Raw genomic sequence first — 19416 nt, 5'->3', positions numbered from 1 at the left:
TTAAAATGCTGTAGTGTTTCAATTCTAATGACCACTAAACCTCAACCCTAAACATTATTATTATTATTATTATTATTATTATTATTATTTAAAATCATCTATGAAAGGGTGATGGGATGAATGTCTTTGTGTGTGGCGCTGTGGTTTGTGGACAGTCATATTGAAAAGCCATTGACCCACCTACCTGTTTTTGCAATCAATTCACGCCAGTCTTCTTGGGTGTCCTAAAGAGAAACGAGAATAGAGAACAGTGAACTTCCACAGGGTCTAAAACAGCTTAAAACAGTGTAAAACGACGCAATTAAACCAGGTAATCTGGGCTGTGGGGATATAAAACATGATAGGTATTTTAAAGTGCTTTGTAGAACATTTATATCATATTATATTGTATATAGAGAGATGGAGCTATTTCAAAGGGTATTGAACTAGTGTTTCTTTTTTGGTTCTTTTACAGAATGGGAAGAATCATTTTCAAAATTGCAATAGTATTATTGGCAATAATAAAATAAATATATATAGATATATTAGAGACTGTACCTTTAACGTTTGGTGTGCAATGGAAGAAGCTGCAAAAATGCGTAGAGCACGTTAAAAACACACACACACACACACATGAATACATTGTCACAAACTCAACGCAAGGAAAACATTGCACTGAAATTCAAATTAAACACGTTTCTAACTGGCGACGCACCTCCGCAGGTAAAGCACCGCCGGCGTGCGCGGCCCCGTGACGTCATAACCCGGCGCCGCGGAACAGCAGGCCGAGTCGCCAGCGCTGACGTGGACATTGCGGAAGTGAGTGGAAGAAAGAGACGGCGATGGCATCATGAGCGGCCCCTCGACATGCAGACTCCCGTGTGAAATACTGTCCCGTTAAAGCACCGAACCGAGCCGGAACATGGAGCCCTGCAGTCTGGCGTCGCTGTGTGTTTTGCTGGGTCTCACGGCGAGATGGGCGGTCTCTTTGAGCTCCTATTCAGGTTGTAATAAACTAAGCTCAGGCCGAGATGCTTCTTAATTCCCCCCTTTCCAGCCACTGCCATTAACCTGCACGGAACGATAATTGCATGCTTTTAATTCAATTGAGTTTTAATTCACAGTAGTTACATCTCATAGACCCAGTAAGGTGTCGCCTGAACAGATCATGCATCTTTGCTCCATAGATGTCAAAAACACAATTACAAACAGGTTCAAACACAAAATAATCTCTCTGACTTAAAAGTGCATTAAAAGTGTGTGCACTGTCTTGTTGCACTTTATTTACTGTATTTGAACATATGTTTGTGTGACTTTATTGGGTGGGGGGACTTTTATGTTTGTTTTAGGTGCGGGGAAAGGACCCATGTTTGGAGATTATGAAGCCCAGAGACACTGGCAAGAAGTTACCTATAACCTGCCTGTCCAGGAATGGTTTGTAGTTCCTGAATATCACCAGCAAACTGAACATAGAAATAAACACACGAGAAAGTGTTCAGCCAACCCCCATTAACCAGACGGTTCTTTTACACAAATACAAATACATATATATATATATATATATATATATATATATATATATGCATAGTTTTTAAGATTAATATCTCAGGAGTGTTACTAGCTTCAGGGGCAAAGTGCATCACAGATCTGAGCCACAGTTTCATTGTCTCAATGCTCTCCTCTAGTCTTTCTTTACAGTAACTCGTAGAAGTTACATGCTTTAAGATTAGGCTATATGTATGTCGGACCACCACAATCAACTACACAGCCGGCATGCATCTTATTGAATATAGAACATACATATGTATATAAAGGAAAAAAGTAATTACTAATTAGAATGGTGAATGTAATAGGGGTCTCCTACATCAAATATATCAAGTAAACAAAAATCTATAAATATATATGCTTTTATCTATATATCTGTTTTTGTTTTGTTTTTTCAATCAGGTACTTCAATACCAGTGACAACAACTTACTGTACTGGGGTCTGGACTACCCTCCTCTGACAGCCTACCACAGTCTGCTGTGCGCTCACGTGTAAGTCTCACCTCCTGTGAAGAATAGGAGTTGACAGAATAGGAAGAGATGAGGGATCTGTACTGCAGGTGCTTTCAGACGCAGTATTTGTTTTAAGAAGCATTGTCTATTTGGTTTCCAAGTTAATATGGATTTAATTTGCTTTGCCGGAAATTTCACTCTGGTCAAAGGTGCCACTTCGCGCCGTGAGCTTCAGCCTTTGCTTTGCTCCTCATCTCTTCCCCCTGCTGTCTGTCCACAGGGCTCAGCGGATAAATCCAGACTGGGTCGCCCTCCACACCTCTCGCGGCCACGAGAGCATCAAACACAAACTGTACATGCGAGCCACAGGTAGGTTTCATTCACCTGAACCTTAGACTTCCTCCTAAACTGAACACTTGTGTACCTGCAATATCAAATTGAGTGTATAATGGTACAGAAAGTAGGTGACTAGATTAGGGTAAGAAACCACTTGACCCATCTGGGGTATAAAGTAGTGGTGGTGAAGTAACTACTTGTGTGTTTTAGTTCTTGTTGCAGATATTGTGATTTACATTCCTGCCGTCATCCTGTACTGTTTATATCTGAGTGAGGGGTCTGCAAGAAAGAAGGTATGACCGGTAGAAAATAATGTAAGATTTCCACAAAACATCATTCATTAATTTGAACCTATTAAACTTCATTTACATATAAAAACACTCATCCCAGACTTGTGTTGTTCTTGTTTTTAGGTTGCAACCATGCTGTGCATCCTGCTCTATCCAGGACTCATTCTTATCGACTACGGACACTTTCAGTATCCTTTGCCCGTTGTGAGTGGGTGCGCTCTGACGCCGTTTTCGCTTCTCCAAAGTGAACCGAGACCCTCAGAAGTGTTTTCAGTTGTTAGATTAACTTTAAGACCATAAAAACGCAAAAAAATAAAATAAAATGTATAGTTTTAAAGTTTATATTTTTAAAGTGAGTGAGCATGGAAAGAGTTGCAATTCCCATCCATAGGACTATGCTGTGCATCTCATATTAGGCACAGATGAAAATATAACTTTTATCCACCCACTAAACCGTAACACAAATTCTTACCTCATAACTTTTCGGTTTGCCGGTCTTCTTGCCTCCATTAAGTCAACTATTTGGTTTTGAATTTCAAGGTCAGAAGAAGAAGAGTCAACTCGGTCTTCCTTCAAGAGCAGCTATATTTTATACACGGTAATGGATTCACACATAAAAGTAATAAGAAATTAGCTGCGGACACCTGTCAAATGAAGTTAGAATTCATTTTGATGTTGATTATTTCCTTAACACCGAAACACATATAACTGTGTGAGCCTGGGCCTGGCGCTTTGGGCGGTGCTGGCTCTGGGGCTCGGCTGGGACGTGGTCGGCTCTCTGGCCTTCTGCTTGGCTCTGAACTACAAGCAAATGGAGCTCTACCACTCCCTGCCGTTCTTCTGCTTCCTCCTGGGGAAGTGTCTGAAGCAGGGCCTGGGAGCCGGGGGGTAAGTGGGGGTTGTGTAGGGGCACTGAGGGTGAATTTGTTTTTATTGTTATCTAGGACAGGTTGTTTGGAGCCAGTGAGCAAAGGAGATGAGGCTGCTCCTTTAAATAAAATACTCATTAGGTCTGTGTTTACCTATAGTTTACACGTCCTGTACTCAGACACTAACCAGCATGCATGTCATTCTCATATATTTAAACCCATTTCTGTAATTTGCAGCACCTAAATTGTACCCAGTTGCTCAGTTCATCAGAGAGATCAATACCCCCCGGGCAGATTCATTACTCGAGTTCTCCCGCAAAAGAGGCCGGCGTGTAATCATGCTTTCACACTATATCACACTGTAGTGCCACCTAATTATTCGAAACCATCATTGCAGATGACTTCGGTGTGTCTGTGGGACGAGTGACTTCAAACGACTTGAGCCTTAAAATATATACAATGTATTTAACCCGTTAGACTAAAGCAGCTGTGAGATTGTGATTTTTGGTTAGAAAATTGTCATTGGAAAGGTATTTGTATGTCCTCAGTATGAAGTAGAATAGTCTGTCCATTGAACTACTCCTGTAGTAAATGAATGCAGAATAAAGATTGATTGCAACTGCTTGTCAAGTAAACGGAAAAATACACGTACACACACATATATATATATAAACATAAAGAAAACATTTTAAAATGCATATGTAAGTTGTGTCCAAGGCAAATATTCTTTAAGCAGTTGAAATTGATGCCGTTATTAATGTCCTCACATTTGTTGATTTAGTAACAATGTACCAAGGGCATTTGGTGGCAAATGCACGAGTGGATTAGGTTGCTTGCTGCAGAAATGTGCAGATGACACACTAGCTATGCAGAAGTTCTCCAGCTATTCTCGTTGGGACGCCTTACTCCACGAGAACGCGAGCAGAGACCCCTGTAACGCGCTCGTTTAAAACAGTGATTAAATTCATCCCAGCAAACTGTTTGAGAGCTAAAAGACATGCTTCAAGCCCTAATGTGTTGATATAATCGGTGATTCTGCTTGATTCCAATTCAATTGATTTGTTTTCAACCCAGCTGTTTAACACAGATGTGCATTATGCAGCGGTTACCACAAGATGTTACCCTGAGCATAGGTTAAGGTTGATTCAATTAGGCCAATAGAAGTATTTGTCATATTGGTATTACCAAAAAAAAATAAAAAATGTGTGCAAAACAAGTGCAGTGTTCTTAAAATTATCTGCAGCTTTAATTTGATAAATGTTATGTGTCGGACCTTTTTTTAATTCCGGAAGAATATATTTTTGTACAATAGTAGTGCCGTACAGTACATAAAACAGACAGAATTGGCATGTGATGCTTGTATGACAAAAAAACAAACATTGGATGTGAAGCAGTGTGAAAACGCTTTCCAACTACCTGCTGTGAGTAATTTCCTGCTTTTGTGTCTCGAATGAACAGCAACAAAAATGCGAACAAAGAAAATGAATTGATTTAAGATCATTCTTTGAGGAAATGTCAATATGAACTGGCACAAATGGCACAACTAGACCGGTGCCTGCAGTGGGCGGCTGACGTGGAAGTGACCTGTGTCCTAAAGTGCAGTTTGTTTTCGCCGCAGGTTCCTCCGGCTGCTGAAGATCGCAGTGACCGTGGTGGGCTCCTTTGCTCTCTGCTGGCTGCCCTTCCTCTCGGACCCCCAGCAGATCGTGCAAGTCCTCCGCCGTCTCTTCCCCGTGGACAGGGGGCTGTTCGAGGTGAGGCCACGCTTCGTTTTGTCTCTTTTTTTTTTCCCTCAGATCATCCTTCTCTCTTATCTTTATGGGTTCAAACAATCATTCAAATGTGAACCGTGAGAACATCTGCTGACTGATTTATGATCTTTTTCCTCCGGTCTTACATAAATGGATATAATTTGACACTAAATAAAAGGCCGTGGAATAAAAAGGTCAGTAGATATGTTGCACGTCAGCTTCTGGTCATATATATAAATGTCTTATTTATTGCCCGGGCATTTCAGCACTTCGGGGAGACTGTGTCTGGGCCGTGTTGTTTGTTGCCAGGGCCGCACTGCGAGGGTCTTTTAAAAATGATTTAAAAACTTTGGCAGCGCTACCTGTCCTTGAAAACCCCGCTGACCTCAGGAAACGATGCATCCGAGCAATGTCCGTGTGTGAGAAGATGTGAAGCGCACGGGACAATGATGGAATAAAAGGAGTGTCAACTAGATGTTGAGAGATACAAAAAGGCAAAATAATTATCATAAATAAACGACGCTCCACTCTGTGGCCCAGCGAGAATCCCCAGGCACAACAAACCCCGTAGGATCGGCTGAGGACACCAGTTTTTACGACTGCTAACTAATTGAAAATAGTCGGCAGATGACAGTGTAAGTCTTTATTTATTTATGAAAAGATATAAATATAAAAGACGGGGCGAGAACGATTTTATACGGGGACTGGAGCGAGAGGATGCCGGACTGAACTAATCGTGAAATTGTGCACGTAAGCAGGGCGCGGTAAGTTTATACCGAAGAGGACATTCAAGGGCTGTTGAATTCCTCCCCGGCCCGTAGGTGAGCTGATCCCACATTTGCCCCAGCGTGGCCGAGCCCAGTTTTTATGTGTCCCGCTCAGCAGATCCGAGGAGCATTCTTGCTGTTGTTATTCGGAGCTGGCTGCTGCAGAAGATGGGCTTAGCGGTTGGTGCGCTCGCCTGCGGGCCATAATGCTCACACAGCTGTGGTTTGGACAGCTGTGTTTAAGACGAGTGTACAGTATCAGGGTGTCCTCGATGGCCAAGGCTGCTGGTTTAATATCAAATTTGATCCACGCACAACTGCCAAAGTCTCCGAGCCCCCTCTAAACCACTTCTTGGTCCGACCAGCACCAAAGAAGGGCTGAAAAGGCTCGTGTTTTGGAATCGCCGCCCGACCGGTTGATCTTTGAGGCTGGATTGGGTGTCAGATCCCCCCGCAATATTGTTTTGCTGGACGGTCTGCTTCCAGGGTGTATTTCTGGCGTGCGGAAATAGGGCTAATCTGATTAGGCCCGATATGTTTAGCCTGGTGTCCTTTAAGTTTACAAATAAGCGCGTAACTTTCTTGACATCTCTCGCATTCTCTCGGCGGGGAGATTTATGGCGGTCGGGATTCCTCAGTGTCCCTCCTGTAAAGCAGAAGCAAGGAATGCCTCTGGTATTTTCATTGCATATTCATGGTGGAAATGATCACACAGACATGCTACCCCTGCTCAGGCCTATGAAAATAACTTTTAAAATAGCACGCTGCGTTGTGCATGTTTAAGTAATTAATTACTTTCTCTGGTAATAGAATCCAGAAGGTTTTTTTTGGATATTTTTTTTTAACTCAAGTTACATTTGAGTTCATATTTAAACATGTGTAGGCTGGAAAAAAACAAGCATTGGTCGAGAACACCGTTTTTGGCGTCTGAAGTGTGAATTTATTTGTTTTGTTTGTATGTATTTGTGCATTTAGGACAAGGTTGCCAACACGTGGTGCAGTCTGAGCATCCTGATAAAGATTAAAAACCTGCTGTCCCCCGAGACGCAGCTACGGCTCAGGTAATGCTGTCTTTTCACTCTCATCCTCTGTTAAATAACTTCAACGTAAGACAGTCAGAAAGTGAACAGGATGGGGGGTGGGGGGGGAGTGTAAAAAGTCTAATATGTAATGACAGCTGAGAGGAGATCGTGGTGACTGCCCAGCAGCTGGTGGGGACACTTTAACAGCTATTTTAAATCTGGTAAAGTGATTCAGAATTAAAAGAAAAATATCTCAGGCATTTGGGTTGTTTAGCTGAAGTGGTAACTCTCTCCCGTTCGGGGGGGCCGCGGCGGTCTACGCATCCTGTATGCCGCAGAGTGGGGGCTATACGGGTCTGCCTTCTTGGTTAATGTTTAAATCGCGGTGGGTTGGGGGGTCTAAATTTAGAGATCCTCGGCGTCCACAATAGAACGGTTTTGCTAAGACTGTTAATGCCGAGGATTTAGTGGGATCAGTTTACGGCCACCTAGTAAAAATGTGGGAAAAACATTAGCTCTTTGTGAAGAGGATGCAGAGGTGTAAGAGGAAGGCATCATACAGGGGGGGACCCAACCCTGGTCCTGGAGGGGCCCCTATCCTGCTGTTTTTTGTTCCAACTGAGCTCTCAATTACTTAATTGAAGCCTTTTGCGTAGCGTAGTCTTCGTATTTTTAGGCTCTTTGGCATATGATTCCTGGAGCAACATTGACAGGGTTACACAGAAATTAATTAATATTATGCCTGAATACAGTCAGCCCCCCCCCGTACTGCTGTGCATCAGGACTGGCCATCGCTGAGGTCGGGTCACAACTGCTTTCTTTTTCAGTTTCGCAGCGACTCTCCTGTTCCTTCTACCGTCCTCCATGAAATTGTTAATGCAACCGACGTTCAGGGGATTCAAACTGGCCTTAGTGAGTTTTTATGTGGTTTAATTTTTATTTTAACTGTGCCGGTCTCCTAAACTCACACACCAGTTGTCTACTGTGCGTACGATCAGTGCCTTGACAGAGAAACTCCATTTATTTTTCTTTGTAGGTCAACTGCTCCCTGGCTTTCTTCCTCTTCTCCTTTCAAGTCCATGAAAAGTCCATTCTGCTGGCTGCCATGTAAGTGGAGAGGTTTCTGTCCCTTTAGGGCCTTCGGTTTTAACCAGGCCAGAGTTTCAGTCCATGCAGTTGCACAATTAAAACGTATAAATCTTCTATTCATTATAGCGTTTTGCAGCTCTGCATATTATCGATGCTTTGTGCAACAGGCACTGAATATATCTGTATAATAAAAACAACTGAAGATTGTGTAATGAAAGTTCATTACGGTCTTAAAGGCAGGAAGACCAGAGAGAAAACTAAAAATGAAGAGCCGATTTTACCCAACGAATATAATTTTAAGCTTTTTAAGCCATTGCTGGCCCAGTTTAACTGTAGTAAATTATGTAAATCGATTGCCAAGGGACATATAGCTACATCTAAAAAAATAAACAGATGAAGGCTTTGATCTCCGAGTTCATTTGGAGGATGTCTGAACACATTTCGGGACATGAACAGTTTTCAGTAACCCATCCAGGGAATGCCAGCTCGTGTGGCATTACCACAGAGCTCCAGCCAATGAGCTGCCGGGCCTCTGCCATGCACACACTTTGACCTCTGTGCTATTGAGGCAGACAGGAAGCTGTGGAGGACCCAGCTTCACTTCACTTCCACAAAACAGCTGTTTCCCTCCGTAGGGAAGAGCTTCCTCCTCTCCGTGACCAAGCGGCGGGGGAGGGGGTCAGCTCGGCCGAGTCCGTAATTATTTACCACACTGTAAATAATGAGGGCGAGCAGCTGTATGCGTCGATTTTTACGGCACGGATTTGGTTACAGATTTTCCTGATCTATTAATCTAGATTATCCAGATTGTTGCTTTATTAACTCCTGAGTTATATCTTGCACCTGTTTAAAAATCAATCAGTAATGCGTGTTCCTGGATTAGGAAAGAATGCTCCTCAGCAGCAAGTATGTTGTTTGAATAGGATCAATTATGAGTCTGCTGGAATGGGTGTAACTAGATCAGCGAAGTGGGACCTATAATTACTTGATCAGTGTAATATGGAACCTGGCTCACTGAAGCATGCAACCCTGTCAGTAAAATACATATTTTAATCTTGATAGGAATAGCTCGGCCTTGAGCTATAATGGTTATATATTTTTAATCATGCAGTTAGCAAAGGAAACCGGATTTCGTGGTATCCAGTTATTTTTTCCCTGTGTATTATTGGTATTTTACACAGGAATTGATAGGTGTTTAGAGTCTGTGCTGCTCATTTGAATGAATACACTTTTCATTTACACAAACATTGTTGTGCTTTTCTGTAGGCCTGTTTGTTTGCTTATATCCGAGCTTCCCTTCATGTCAGCCTGGTTTTTACAAGTCACAACATTCAGGTAAGGCTTTTGTAAAGTGGTTTTCTGAACATGTTATTAAAGTGACGTGTGTATGTGTACAGTATTTCTTTGCATAAAAACAAAAACAATTTGACACAATAAGTTGCTTGTATTCGATAGATCTTCGCCACACTTAACTCGCTCAGTTCAAACATGCATTACTACTGTCAGCTGTTAACAAATTCTTCCTTCTCGTCTAATTGTTCAGTGCATGGTTAGTGTAGGGATCGAGGGGGATTATGTGCCATAGTTAACATAACTCTTCGCGGGACGCCAAGCACCGCGGCGAATCCGAACGCATGACCTCAGACGCTTATTGACTGCGTTTTCCTCACAGCGGCTCAAGTTCAGAGATTGTTTTCACTTCCCAAATTCATGTAATGTAGTTTTTAGTGTGAAATTATTTTTGAATAGGCATTTACATTAAACCAACGAAAGCCCAGTAATGATCAAGAACCCCTGATTGTTTTCTCTCCATTATTCACGATGCTGCCCATCTGCTTACATATCCTGGCTACATTTTTTGTGCCACTGTTGGTTTCCTTCACAGCATGCTGCCTCTGCTCATTAAGGATGGCCTGCTCTTGCCATACGTTGTCACATCCCTGGCCTTCCTCTTGATCAGCACCTCTCTGTTGTCCGCGCCGGGACGCACATCCGAGGACGACGTGAAGCTGAAGCCGCTGTTCCGTCTTGTGAGGAGATGCGTCCCGCGGCTGAACGCTTCGTTACTCGCCAAGTGGGGGGTAAGTAACAGTTCTATTATGGAATTTACATTTTTAAATATAACCGTCCCCAACTGTGCTAGTTCTTCTAACAGAGCAGTCTTTTTGTTTTATTGATCATACTTGTAATGAGAGGATACTGATTGGTGGTTTGTTTTCATGCAATATTGGACGGACACACGGCTTCAAGAGATGTAGAATTTAAAATCATAGAGCGTCTCTGCTGATTAATTGTCACTTGTCATATTTGTGGGTTGTTGTTGTCATTGTTGATCAGACCCTTTGAAATTAAACGCACAATATCGGAGGGACGTGCTGCATTTTGCCCAGAGACCAGACCACCAGAATCTCGGAGAGGTGGTCTTTATATAGTGATGGTCATTAACACAGGTCTGCCTGGATATATTTATTTACTCAAGGGGCATAAATTTGGAGACCAGGCAGTGCGTCTAGTGTTTCACATGTGGCCGAGTAAAACTGTTTGGATGGCGCTCCGTACGTTGTTCCTAAATAGACATGTTAATGCCAATCGGACGGTCCCATCCCCCCCCCCCCCCGGCTAAAACAAATGTTGGTTATGGGGAGCTTACAAACGTTCTGGTGATGTTCTAACTTCCCGGGCACATTATCTTGTTTTACAGTTCACACTCTCTCTGCTCTCCATGGCGGTCTTGAGTTTTATGAGTGCGGCGCTCAGCCCTCCGGCCAGGCTGCCTGATTTGTTTCCCGTGATGGTGTCTCTCGGCTCCTACGTCCACCTGCTGGGGTTTCTGATTTACTTCAACGCCGTCCACCTGATGGAGCCGGCGCCCAGCCCCAAGAGCCAGAAGAAAACAAACTGAGGTCTGGAGGTGTTCCGGAGGCGACAGACCGCAGACTGACCCAGCTTTCGAGCTCGGTGCCTTGAATGAGCTGGGCCTGGATTCAGCGAGATTTAATCCTTTTCAAAAGTGACTGGAGCAAAAGTGACCAAAAGTGGAAAAAAAAGGGCTACAGGATTCAAGGAGATGTAGTGGAGCAATCGCGCAGAAATTGTGTAATGTTCTTTATTTTGTACAAATGACATTAATTTTCATTTAATTTACAAATAAAAACCTCTTCCTCGGGACTGTGTTGGAAAAAGCATTATTTCATCTTAAAAATCCACTGTTATCCACAGAGTATTCATCGAAATGAACGGTTTGCATGATTATAGATCTCGACCCAACCAGTGGCTTTCTTCCTACTGTCGATCCAACATCAATGAATACATCCAAAGTACAAATAAAATAGGGTGGATCATTCACACGCAAAATACATTAACAACCCAACACGCGACAGGTGAACAACAATAAAACACACGGCCTCGTGCACGCTTTGCTTATCAGAACACGCCGTAAAGCTGAAATACCAGAGTAAAAGTACAAGCAATCATTTTTCCGGCGCGTTAACGACCGGCATTAAAAAAAATCCATTACGACTATAAATGTTATCGGGTCACGGAGGAGGCTATGTACTCTCATCTGCTTTAGCCCTCCAGTTATCCGGGTTTTAGAACAGAAACGCAGTGGGGGGGTGGGTGGGTTGTGTGTCCTCCGCTGCTTTGGAAAACGGCATTTGTGGGATGGCAACCGGATGACAGAACCGGCGGTGCGGAGAGAGGGACGACCCGAGGAAGCTCCCCTTTCAATTATAAAGTGTGGTGAGGGGTTATTGTTGGCCGCAGGGAACAAGCCCGGTGTCCAGTAACCGGTCACTTTCACCGGGGCTGTCGAGGCAGAGTTCTCCTTCGCCCCCCAGTCCCGCTATATCAAAACATTAGTTTTCTTTATGGGCGTATCTGCTTTGTCCTTCACACGGCCTCCAAAGGGTGATAAAGTGAGAGTTATATGATCCACCTTGGGCACAAATAGGAAATGTTTCTGTGCCGGACCAGCTGTTGCATAGGTCGGCGGCTGCACCCAACGAGCGCTGCCAAGAAAAGATTTTAACTTATAGGCGGTGCAGTGGCTTTGTGCCGTTTGCATCCCTCTGGTTTGTGCGTCGTCCTCAGTGAAAAAACATGATTTTTGTGCGGCGCGCAGTTTTAAAAACCATCCTTGACACTGTGACAGAAGTCCACTGGGGCACAGAGTGCGTCCCCTCAGTCTAAATATATCACCATCGTCTTTATGACCCGAGCTGGTAAAATTGGGACAGATTTCATAAGGTTTTGCCCACAAACCTACTGCACATAATTCATAATCATTATAAATTAGACCTCAATCCTTGGTGTTGAAAGGCAGGGCTTGAATTTGCTTCTTCTGCAGACCTTCAAGAAGGAAAAGGAGGAAAAAGGTACTCAAAAACAATTCAGTTTTGTTTTTAGACAGTAAGAACTGCCTTCAAATTACACACAAAAGCTGCACAAAATCCAGCGTCATCATTTCTGATCAAACTATTTGTCTTGTGATTTTCAAAAGAAGTGGCTTTCATTTGTTTATTTATAAACAAAGCACAAACACTGCTACAAAATCATTTTGTTTCCCACAGATCTAGTTCTATAGCAGTATGTAAATCAGCATCGTAAAAAAGGGGTGAGACGCAATATGAACCCGAGGGGGACAACAAAATTATCGCTTTGGTGGAGACGGGTTTCAGATCTTTTTGAAAGCAAATTAAGGATACCTTAATTCAGGATTGATTTCAGGAATTCGTAAGAACTTCCATGCTGAACAGAATCTGAGGAGGAATTAATAATTAAATGCATGTCATTAAAATATTAAAATTCAGTTCTCAGAAAAGAGAGACAGTTTCATCACATGATACTTAAATGCTTTTCAGTTTGAAGAACGCTGATCAGATCTCAGTATGAAATAGTATTTTTGGGAGTAATTTGTTCTTCAGATCTGCAGCTTTATACATTTTTCTATTCAGGACACCATTTATTATATTTTTAATGTTATAAATTACTAGTTTATTAGAAGAAAAAAAAAATCACTATACAGTTTGTTACATTCGATTTAATTGTAAAGCAAATTGTGTTTTCATAAATGAGTACCGGAATAAATATTTCATCATAAAATATCCTAGATCAGTGCCATCAAAATACAAGCATTAATACCAATAAAGAGTGTGTATTATCCCTGACATCTAAAAAGTTATTTGCAAACCCTTTAAATTCTTAAGTGCTTTCATATTAAAAGTAGTATGTTTTTTAACTGCGATCATATTTTTCATCATTAAAAATTCATTTAAACGAAAGAAAGTAAATTATTTGTCTTTCAATCGAATGTGATGTATGTGGTAGGTTTTTGATTTTCTACTAAACCACTGCGAAAAAATCCAATTTGTTTTATTACATTTAAAAAACTCTCTCTTTTAATAGACCCTATTAAAGCTGCCATACAAATCTCTCCCTACATGCTCTTATCCATTAACTGATCAATTTTTATACTGCTGACGTGTCCCCTTTCCCCTCATTTTGTCATCTAAAAATTCATATCATATAGGATTTTCCTATGGAAAAATCGCAATAAAATCTGTTACAGCTGGCAAATGTGAATGAGTCAGTAACCACACATGACTAAATGCTTCGGAGAAAATAAAATTTGTTTCTGTAGTAAGCAGAACTGTTTAAATGTTATTTATTTTTATGCTCCAAAGAAAATATATTGTGAAGTGCAACATTGATTTAGCACATAACAATGTCTCTGTACGGGCCGAAGGTGGAGAATTTATGAAACCTTTGCACAACTCCTTTAATTGAATTTTCCAAATCTCTCACCACACACAAATAATCAATACCTTCTGCAGAGGAACTTGCTCAGAATTATTACAGTCTTTCTTTTCAATTTTGTTGTCATCAGCACATACCGGGCACCTGGATATTTGTAATGCCTGGACGGGCCGGTAATTTATATCTACCAAAAGCCTAATTGCTCACAGAAGTGACTGCTGGAGAATGCTTACCAAACTTTTGTTAACCTAAAGCACGGCTTTAAGTGCTTCTTAACACAGTGCACATACTTCAAGACAGGCCGGGGCTGGGATTTGCGGACACGATGTGCGCCACGTCCCTGCGAGGTGAAACTGTCCGGTTCGATTTATTAACGGCTGTGTCGGTGAGAAGATGTAGCAGCAGTACAATATCAGAACAATAGGATCAGGAAAACATGTATATACATGTTCATTTAGGTTTGAGTAGTTGATATATATTGTCATTTATAATTTCTACCTTCGTATAGTTGCCTTTAAGCCTTAAAGGACGTAGGCTATGCAGTATTTTACAACTGTTGTTTCAGACACCATGAACACATAGAATAATGTTTTTCTTTAAGGCTCCTCACAATCTATGCTGCCCATAATAGTTTTTAACGGTATAGCAGGGTCCTCAATGCACTCGGCTCTGAAGGCCACGGCAGCATCTACACCCCTGGCCTCTCACTGGCGAATTAGCCGCCCCGGACTAAAAACGGCCCCGGCTCTCGATTGACTCTGCAAGTGAAGTTCAAGCTCGACTCTGGGATTTTAAACAAACATTGTGCACTGCGGAAACGCACGTCTCAGACATGATAGGATTTGGATTACAACTATCTGTCCAAATTTCACGCTTTAACAGATACTGTACTGTTTCCGTACACAGCCTCGAAAAACAATTTGTTTACTCTAAATGCAAGTCTCAAGGCAACAATGGCTCCATTCTCCCTCCAAGTAATGGGAAAAATGATAAACGGGTCCCCTAATAAAGCAGGCTATTGACTGAGACGCGCTGTTTTTTGTTGTTTTAAGTAGGTTGTTTATGCAAAATAGATACATTTCATGCTTAACCATGTGATAACAATGTGACATTCCATCTGGATTTAGCCACAAAAAGCACATTTTAAGGTTCTTGACTGTAACTAATTAAAACAATTTTGGAGGACCATATCTAAAAAAGCTAACAAAACTGAACTCACAACAATCGACGCATTCAGCTTGTACAAATATCCATTATGTGGTTGAATCACAAGTATAATTTGGCTGAAGGCATGATGTGGGCTAGAAATAATTGTATTAATCACTGTTCCAGTGAGGAGGACATTTATAGGAGGAAAACAAAAATGTTTTTACTTTTGGTCATCAGTTTGTTTATATTGATTTGAAAATATTAAGTGGAACAAAAATGTTTTTAGTTTTTTGAAGGAGATTAGGCAAGGTCACCAATATATTAAAGTAACCAAACCAATTTGATATATTATTTCACTGGATAAAATATTATAATTACACTTTGAAATCAGCAATTCGATAAGCAACAAACCCCCAAAAAATAAAGATGATCAAATTTAGGATTTGAGTAAGTTTTGCAAGTCACTACACTAGCATCATTGACATTAACTATTTCATATTCTGTATTCCTACTTAAACGATAGGATGAAGTTGTGCAGGGGGTTTAATTAAATTTCACTGAAATTATATCAGCTGAGCCTAATTTAAAAATAACATCCCTTTTAAAACAGACATTCATGTTTTCTTAGGGCCATTTTCACACAATTTAAGAGATTAAATTCAGTGCTCGGATTACCAACTAATGAATGTTATTTAAATTGAAGAAAAAAAAAAAAAAAAAAAAAAAAGATATTATATATATATATATATATAAACACTTAATTTTAAAACAAACCATCTGGTATACAGCTACATTTCTAACACTGGTAAATGATTTTCAACTCGTCTCACATTATGGGAATATTTTAAAAAGGAAATTGAGGGACAGAGAGAGAGGAGGAGAAAACAAAACAAAACGTGTATTCTGTTGCACTTCGCCAATGTTAAAAGGCAGAGTGGTGTCTCTTATCAACCGGACCCAGCAGTTCCCGTAACATTGTCTCAATACATCTCACAGAAAAAATAAGTTCAATATTTCTAAGTGTGTGTGTTACTAATGTATACATATATATTTACATTTCTATGTTTCTGAAAACATGTTATGTTCCAAATTAGTCATTAATAATAACATAAGGTGCATGGAAAAAAGAGAGAGCACAATATGAGCATACCTTGCCAACTTGATTGAGGGGTTCCGTGCTCAAAGACACAGTTTTCCACTTGGGCAACTAGAAGACAGTGTGTTTATACAGCGTTAATGAAAGTTGAGCTTTTTCTCTACATTAAAAGTCAGGGCAACATGTCCCATATAAATACACGGCAGCAGAGCCACTTCCTAATTTGAGTAGCCGCTCCAGTGTATGTGTACCGTCTAGACTGATACCGAGACACACGCATGTACACAAGCACATGCACAGAGATCAGGCCCCTGGTATCCGTGCATCTCGGGGAGGAGGAATGTCAGAGTAATCTAAACTCACCCAGCTCTCGGTGTCGGCGGATCTCAGCCTGTAGGTCAGACGTCCCTCTGCTGAAGAACGTCTCCAGTTCACTGCTGCCCTCTATAGGCTGCACACAGGAGACATTAAATCACTTCCCTGCTCCCCTTCTCACTCAGACATTTCCACTGAGAGGCAAGCGATTCAGCTTCCTTATTTACTCAATTAACCATTACTTTAATCTTGATTTTCTATATCCCTAACGATCTGCTTTATAAATACATAGCCGTTGACACAACAAGTCATGGTTTCGGCTATGGAACGCCATGCATTTGCACTTAGGCTTACTTTACATAGTTGCAGCTGTGAAACAGATATCAGAGGACACTTAAAGACCTGTTAGGTAAGAAGTTTGTTTTCAGTTCTGCTGGTAAGACGTAACTTTAGCAAGATTTAGCATCCCTACATCCAGGAACTGAAAACGCCTGCATTGGGACGAGGCCGGGTCATCCCGTTAGCCGTCACAGCCTCGATCGGGTGGGTTTATGGTTTATTACTGACATTGTTCTTATCAAGGCCTCCCATTTGATTCCAGTTTTGAATACGTTAACACAAGCTGCGATGTCTTCAGTGTGCGGTCAACATATGACACATTGGCCAGTAACAAGTCTGAGGGGTTCAGTGAACTTTTCCATCCACCGGCCAACGAGTCTCATTCACCAAAGCGTTGGTTTCAGGCCCTGTACTCACCAGCAGATGCTCCAGCCGAGTCCTGGCTTTCTGAAAAGCTTTCGCCGACGCCTCCACTTTGGATCTCAACGCAGCTAACCTACGCAGAAACAGAAGCAACGAACAGAGGGCAGTAGCCGCAGAAGATGAACTCAAAGACAAATCATGTTGTCTGTTGATATTAGTCAGCATGGAAATGAAAGAGTCCACTGTCCGTCTTCCTTTCCTTTTTCCACGGGTGTTATTTTCCAATTTCAGTTCACAGATACCCTTAAACTACAGATGCTTCACAAACATAAGGCTTGTTTTTCACTGAATCCGAGTGGCTCTAGTCATATTTTACATATAGACGGACAATGTCCTCATTTTATCAGAAACCTAATCTAATTATTTAATTATTTCGTCAAGTGAAAATCAATGGAGACACATTCAGTAAAAAATAACCAACGTCCCATGATTCCAGTCATTAAAACCTGATCAGACGTAATGGCAGGCTGTCTCTTCTGTGTTTTTTATGTTGACTGATAGAGGAAAATAAAGTATATATTGTCACTCCAAATTGCATGCATCTTTTAAAACTAAACAAACAAAAAAAACTATAGAGCACAGCACTTAACCACATGTAATATAACAGATTCTCACAGAAATATGCCGTTTTAATCTTAAATGAATAACATCTATACAGAATTATACTTGGTTTGATTATAACTTGCACCATCTGCGCCACATTGACTTGTGATCATATCTTTTCACACGAAGGACATACTCACTTTTCCATCGGTGTCTCAGCTTTCTGCGTTTCAGGGACATCAGAAGAACCTGAATTAAAATACAAAGTCAACCACTTGTACTGGCAGAGAGGATGACAACTCAGAATACCTGAAAGCCTAATTATAATAGGATAAATACAATAAATAATATGAGTTACCAAGTCCAAGACTCGAGACACTACAGTTCTTTAAAACAAACGGATATTGATTTCTGTAAGCAACATCAAGAAAGAAACATGTAACTAATTAATGTGACATTGACTAATGTATGGTTTATGTCTGGATAACAGCTATACATTGTGCAGTTGCCATAAAATTTAAATGGGTGACAATATGTACAACATCTATACCAATTCCTTAAATCAAAGACAACAGATCTTCAACTTATAGACACAGAGATGCGAACCTCGTCCCTTCCCCTTAGAAGCAGAGCCTCGGGGAGTCGCTGCTGGACTCAGCTGACAGGTCCCCGTTAATGGGGAAAACACTCTTCCAGGCAAGCACTGCTTTTTCTTGGGCGTCATATCTTTCAGCTGGCAACAGAATAAAACCAAACACCCTCAGTGCTAATGCAACACAGTTTACAGACGGGGATCTGGTTAAAAAGTCAGGATATTATACTGTAATGCAGGGGTCCTGGAGGGCCCCCTACTCCGCTGGTTTTAGTTCCTACTGAGCTCTTAATTAATTAATTGAACTTTAAATGAAGTAACAATCTGTTTAGATTTGACTTTTTAAATTGTGCAATAGATTAGATGGTTATTTATACAATTCTAAACTGAACTACTGTTTAAAATAATTAAAAGGCTCTGATTTAGGACATTAGTTGTTCAATTAAGGGTTCAATTAAGTAATTGAGAGCTCGTTTGGAGCAAACCAGCAGGGTAGGGGGTCCTGCAGGACCGGGTTGTGAACCAATTACTGCATGAACAGATACAAGATCTCTCTCTGTCTGGTGATCAGGTGGCAGCACGTCTTAAAACGATAAACACGTTTTTAACCCATTAACCCATTACTTTCCTGTTCACTTCTGACCAAGACAGTGTTACCAATTACCCATAGACCAGACTGGGGCACGAAGCGGACTGCCGTTTGTTTTTCTAAATAAAGGTGCTATCAGGTTAAAATGGGCATAAGTTGTATACTTACATTCTCCTTTTCCACTTCTTCTAAATGGAGAGCTCGTTTAACCCTTCTACACAGACGACAGCAGAAAAAAAACACACAATCACCGTTTGCACGAATCAACACATACAGTGTTTTGCTTTATATGCCCACTCGTCTTCCTGAAGTGTCGGAGAAACAAAGCAGTTGCTGTGAAACAAGCAGACGAGACACAAGAAACAAGGCCGAGAAACTTACGGTATTTTAGACATTGTCTGCGTCGTTGTGTGTGCTTGAAACTGGCGCGTTTCAACCAGCAATGTTTTCCCACCGGAAACCGGAAGTCAAGTTATAACAAGAAGTGTAAAACGAAAAGAGTAATGATTAAG

The 19416-nt window shown here is 41.2% G+C and overlaps 2 protein-coding genes across 2 annotated transcripts; one reads left to right on the top strand and one right to left on the bottom strand.

Moving 5' to 3' along the window:
* Positions 1-778: 778 nt before the first annotated feature.
* Positions 779-11269, top strand: alg6 (ALG6 alpha-1,3-glucosyltransferase). Its single transcript, XM_066692417.1, has 14 exons — positions 779-983; positions 1329-1413; positions 1927-2016; positions 2258-2346; positions 2524-2606; positions 2727-2791; positions 3306-3491; positions 5091-5226; positions 6966-7051; positions 7840-7924; positions 8049-8119; positions 9368-9436; positions 9987-10182; positions 10803-11269. Exons 1-14 carry the CDS (start codon positions 902-904, stop codon positions 11001-11003), a joined length of 1524 nt encoding a protein of 507 aa, XP_066548514.1. The 5' UTR covers positions 779-901; the 3' UTR covers positions 11004-11269.
* itgb3bp (integrin subunit beta 3 binding protein) lies at positions 11194-19378 on the bottom strand. Its single transcript, XM_066692418.1, has 9 exons — positions 19286-19378; positions 19073-19118; positions 18330-18456; positions 17924-17972; positions 17175-17253; positions 16467-16554; positions 16158-16214; positions 12808-12861; positions 11194-12451 (listed from the first exon to the last, which is right to left on the bottom strand). Exons 1-8 carry the CDS (start codon positions 19297-19299, stop codon positions 12809-12811), a joined length of 513 nt encoding a protein of 170 aa, XP_066548515.1. The 5' UTR covers positions 19300-19378; the 3' UTR covers positions 11194-12451; position 12808.
* Between the last annotated feature and the right edge of the window lie 38 nt (positions 19379-19416).

Source organism: Amia ocellicauda, chromosome 19 (assembly GCF_036373705.1).
Source record: "Amia ocellicauda isolate fAmiCal2 chromosome 19, fAmiCal2.hap1, whole genome shotgun sequence".
NCBI classification, from domain to species: domain Eukaryota; kingdom Metazoa; phylum Chordata; class Actinopteri; order Amiiformes; family Amiidae; genus Amia; species Amia ocellicauda.
Note: the sequence above shows the minus strand (reverse complement) of the source record. Positions and strands in the feature narration are given on the sequence as shown.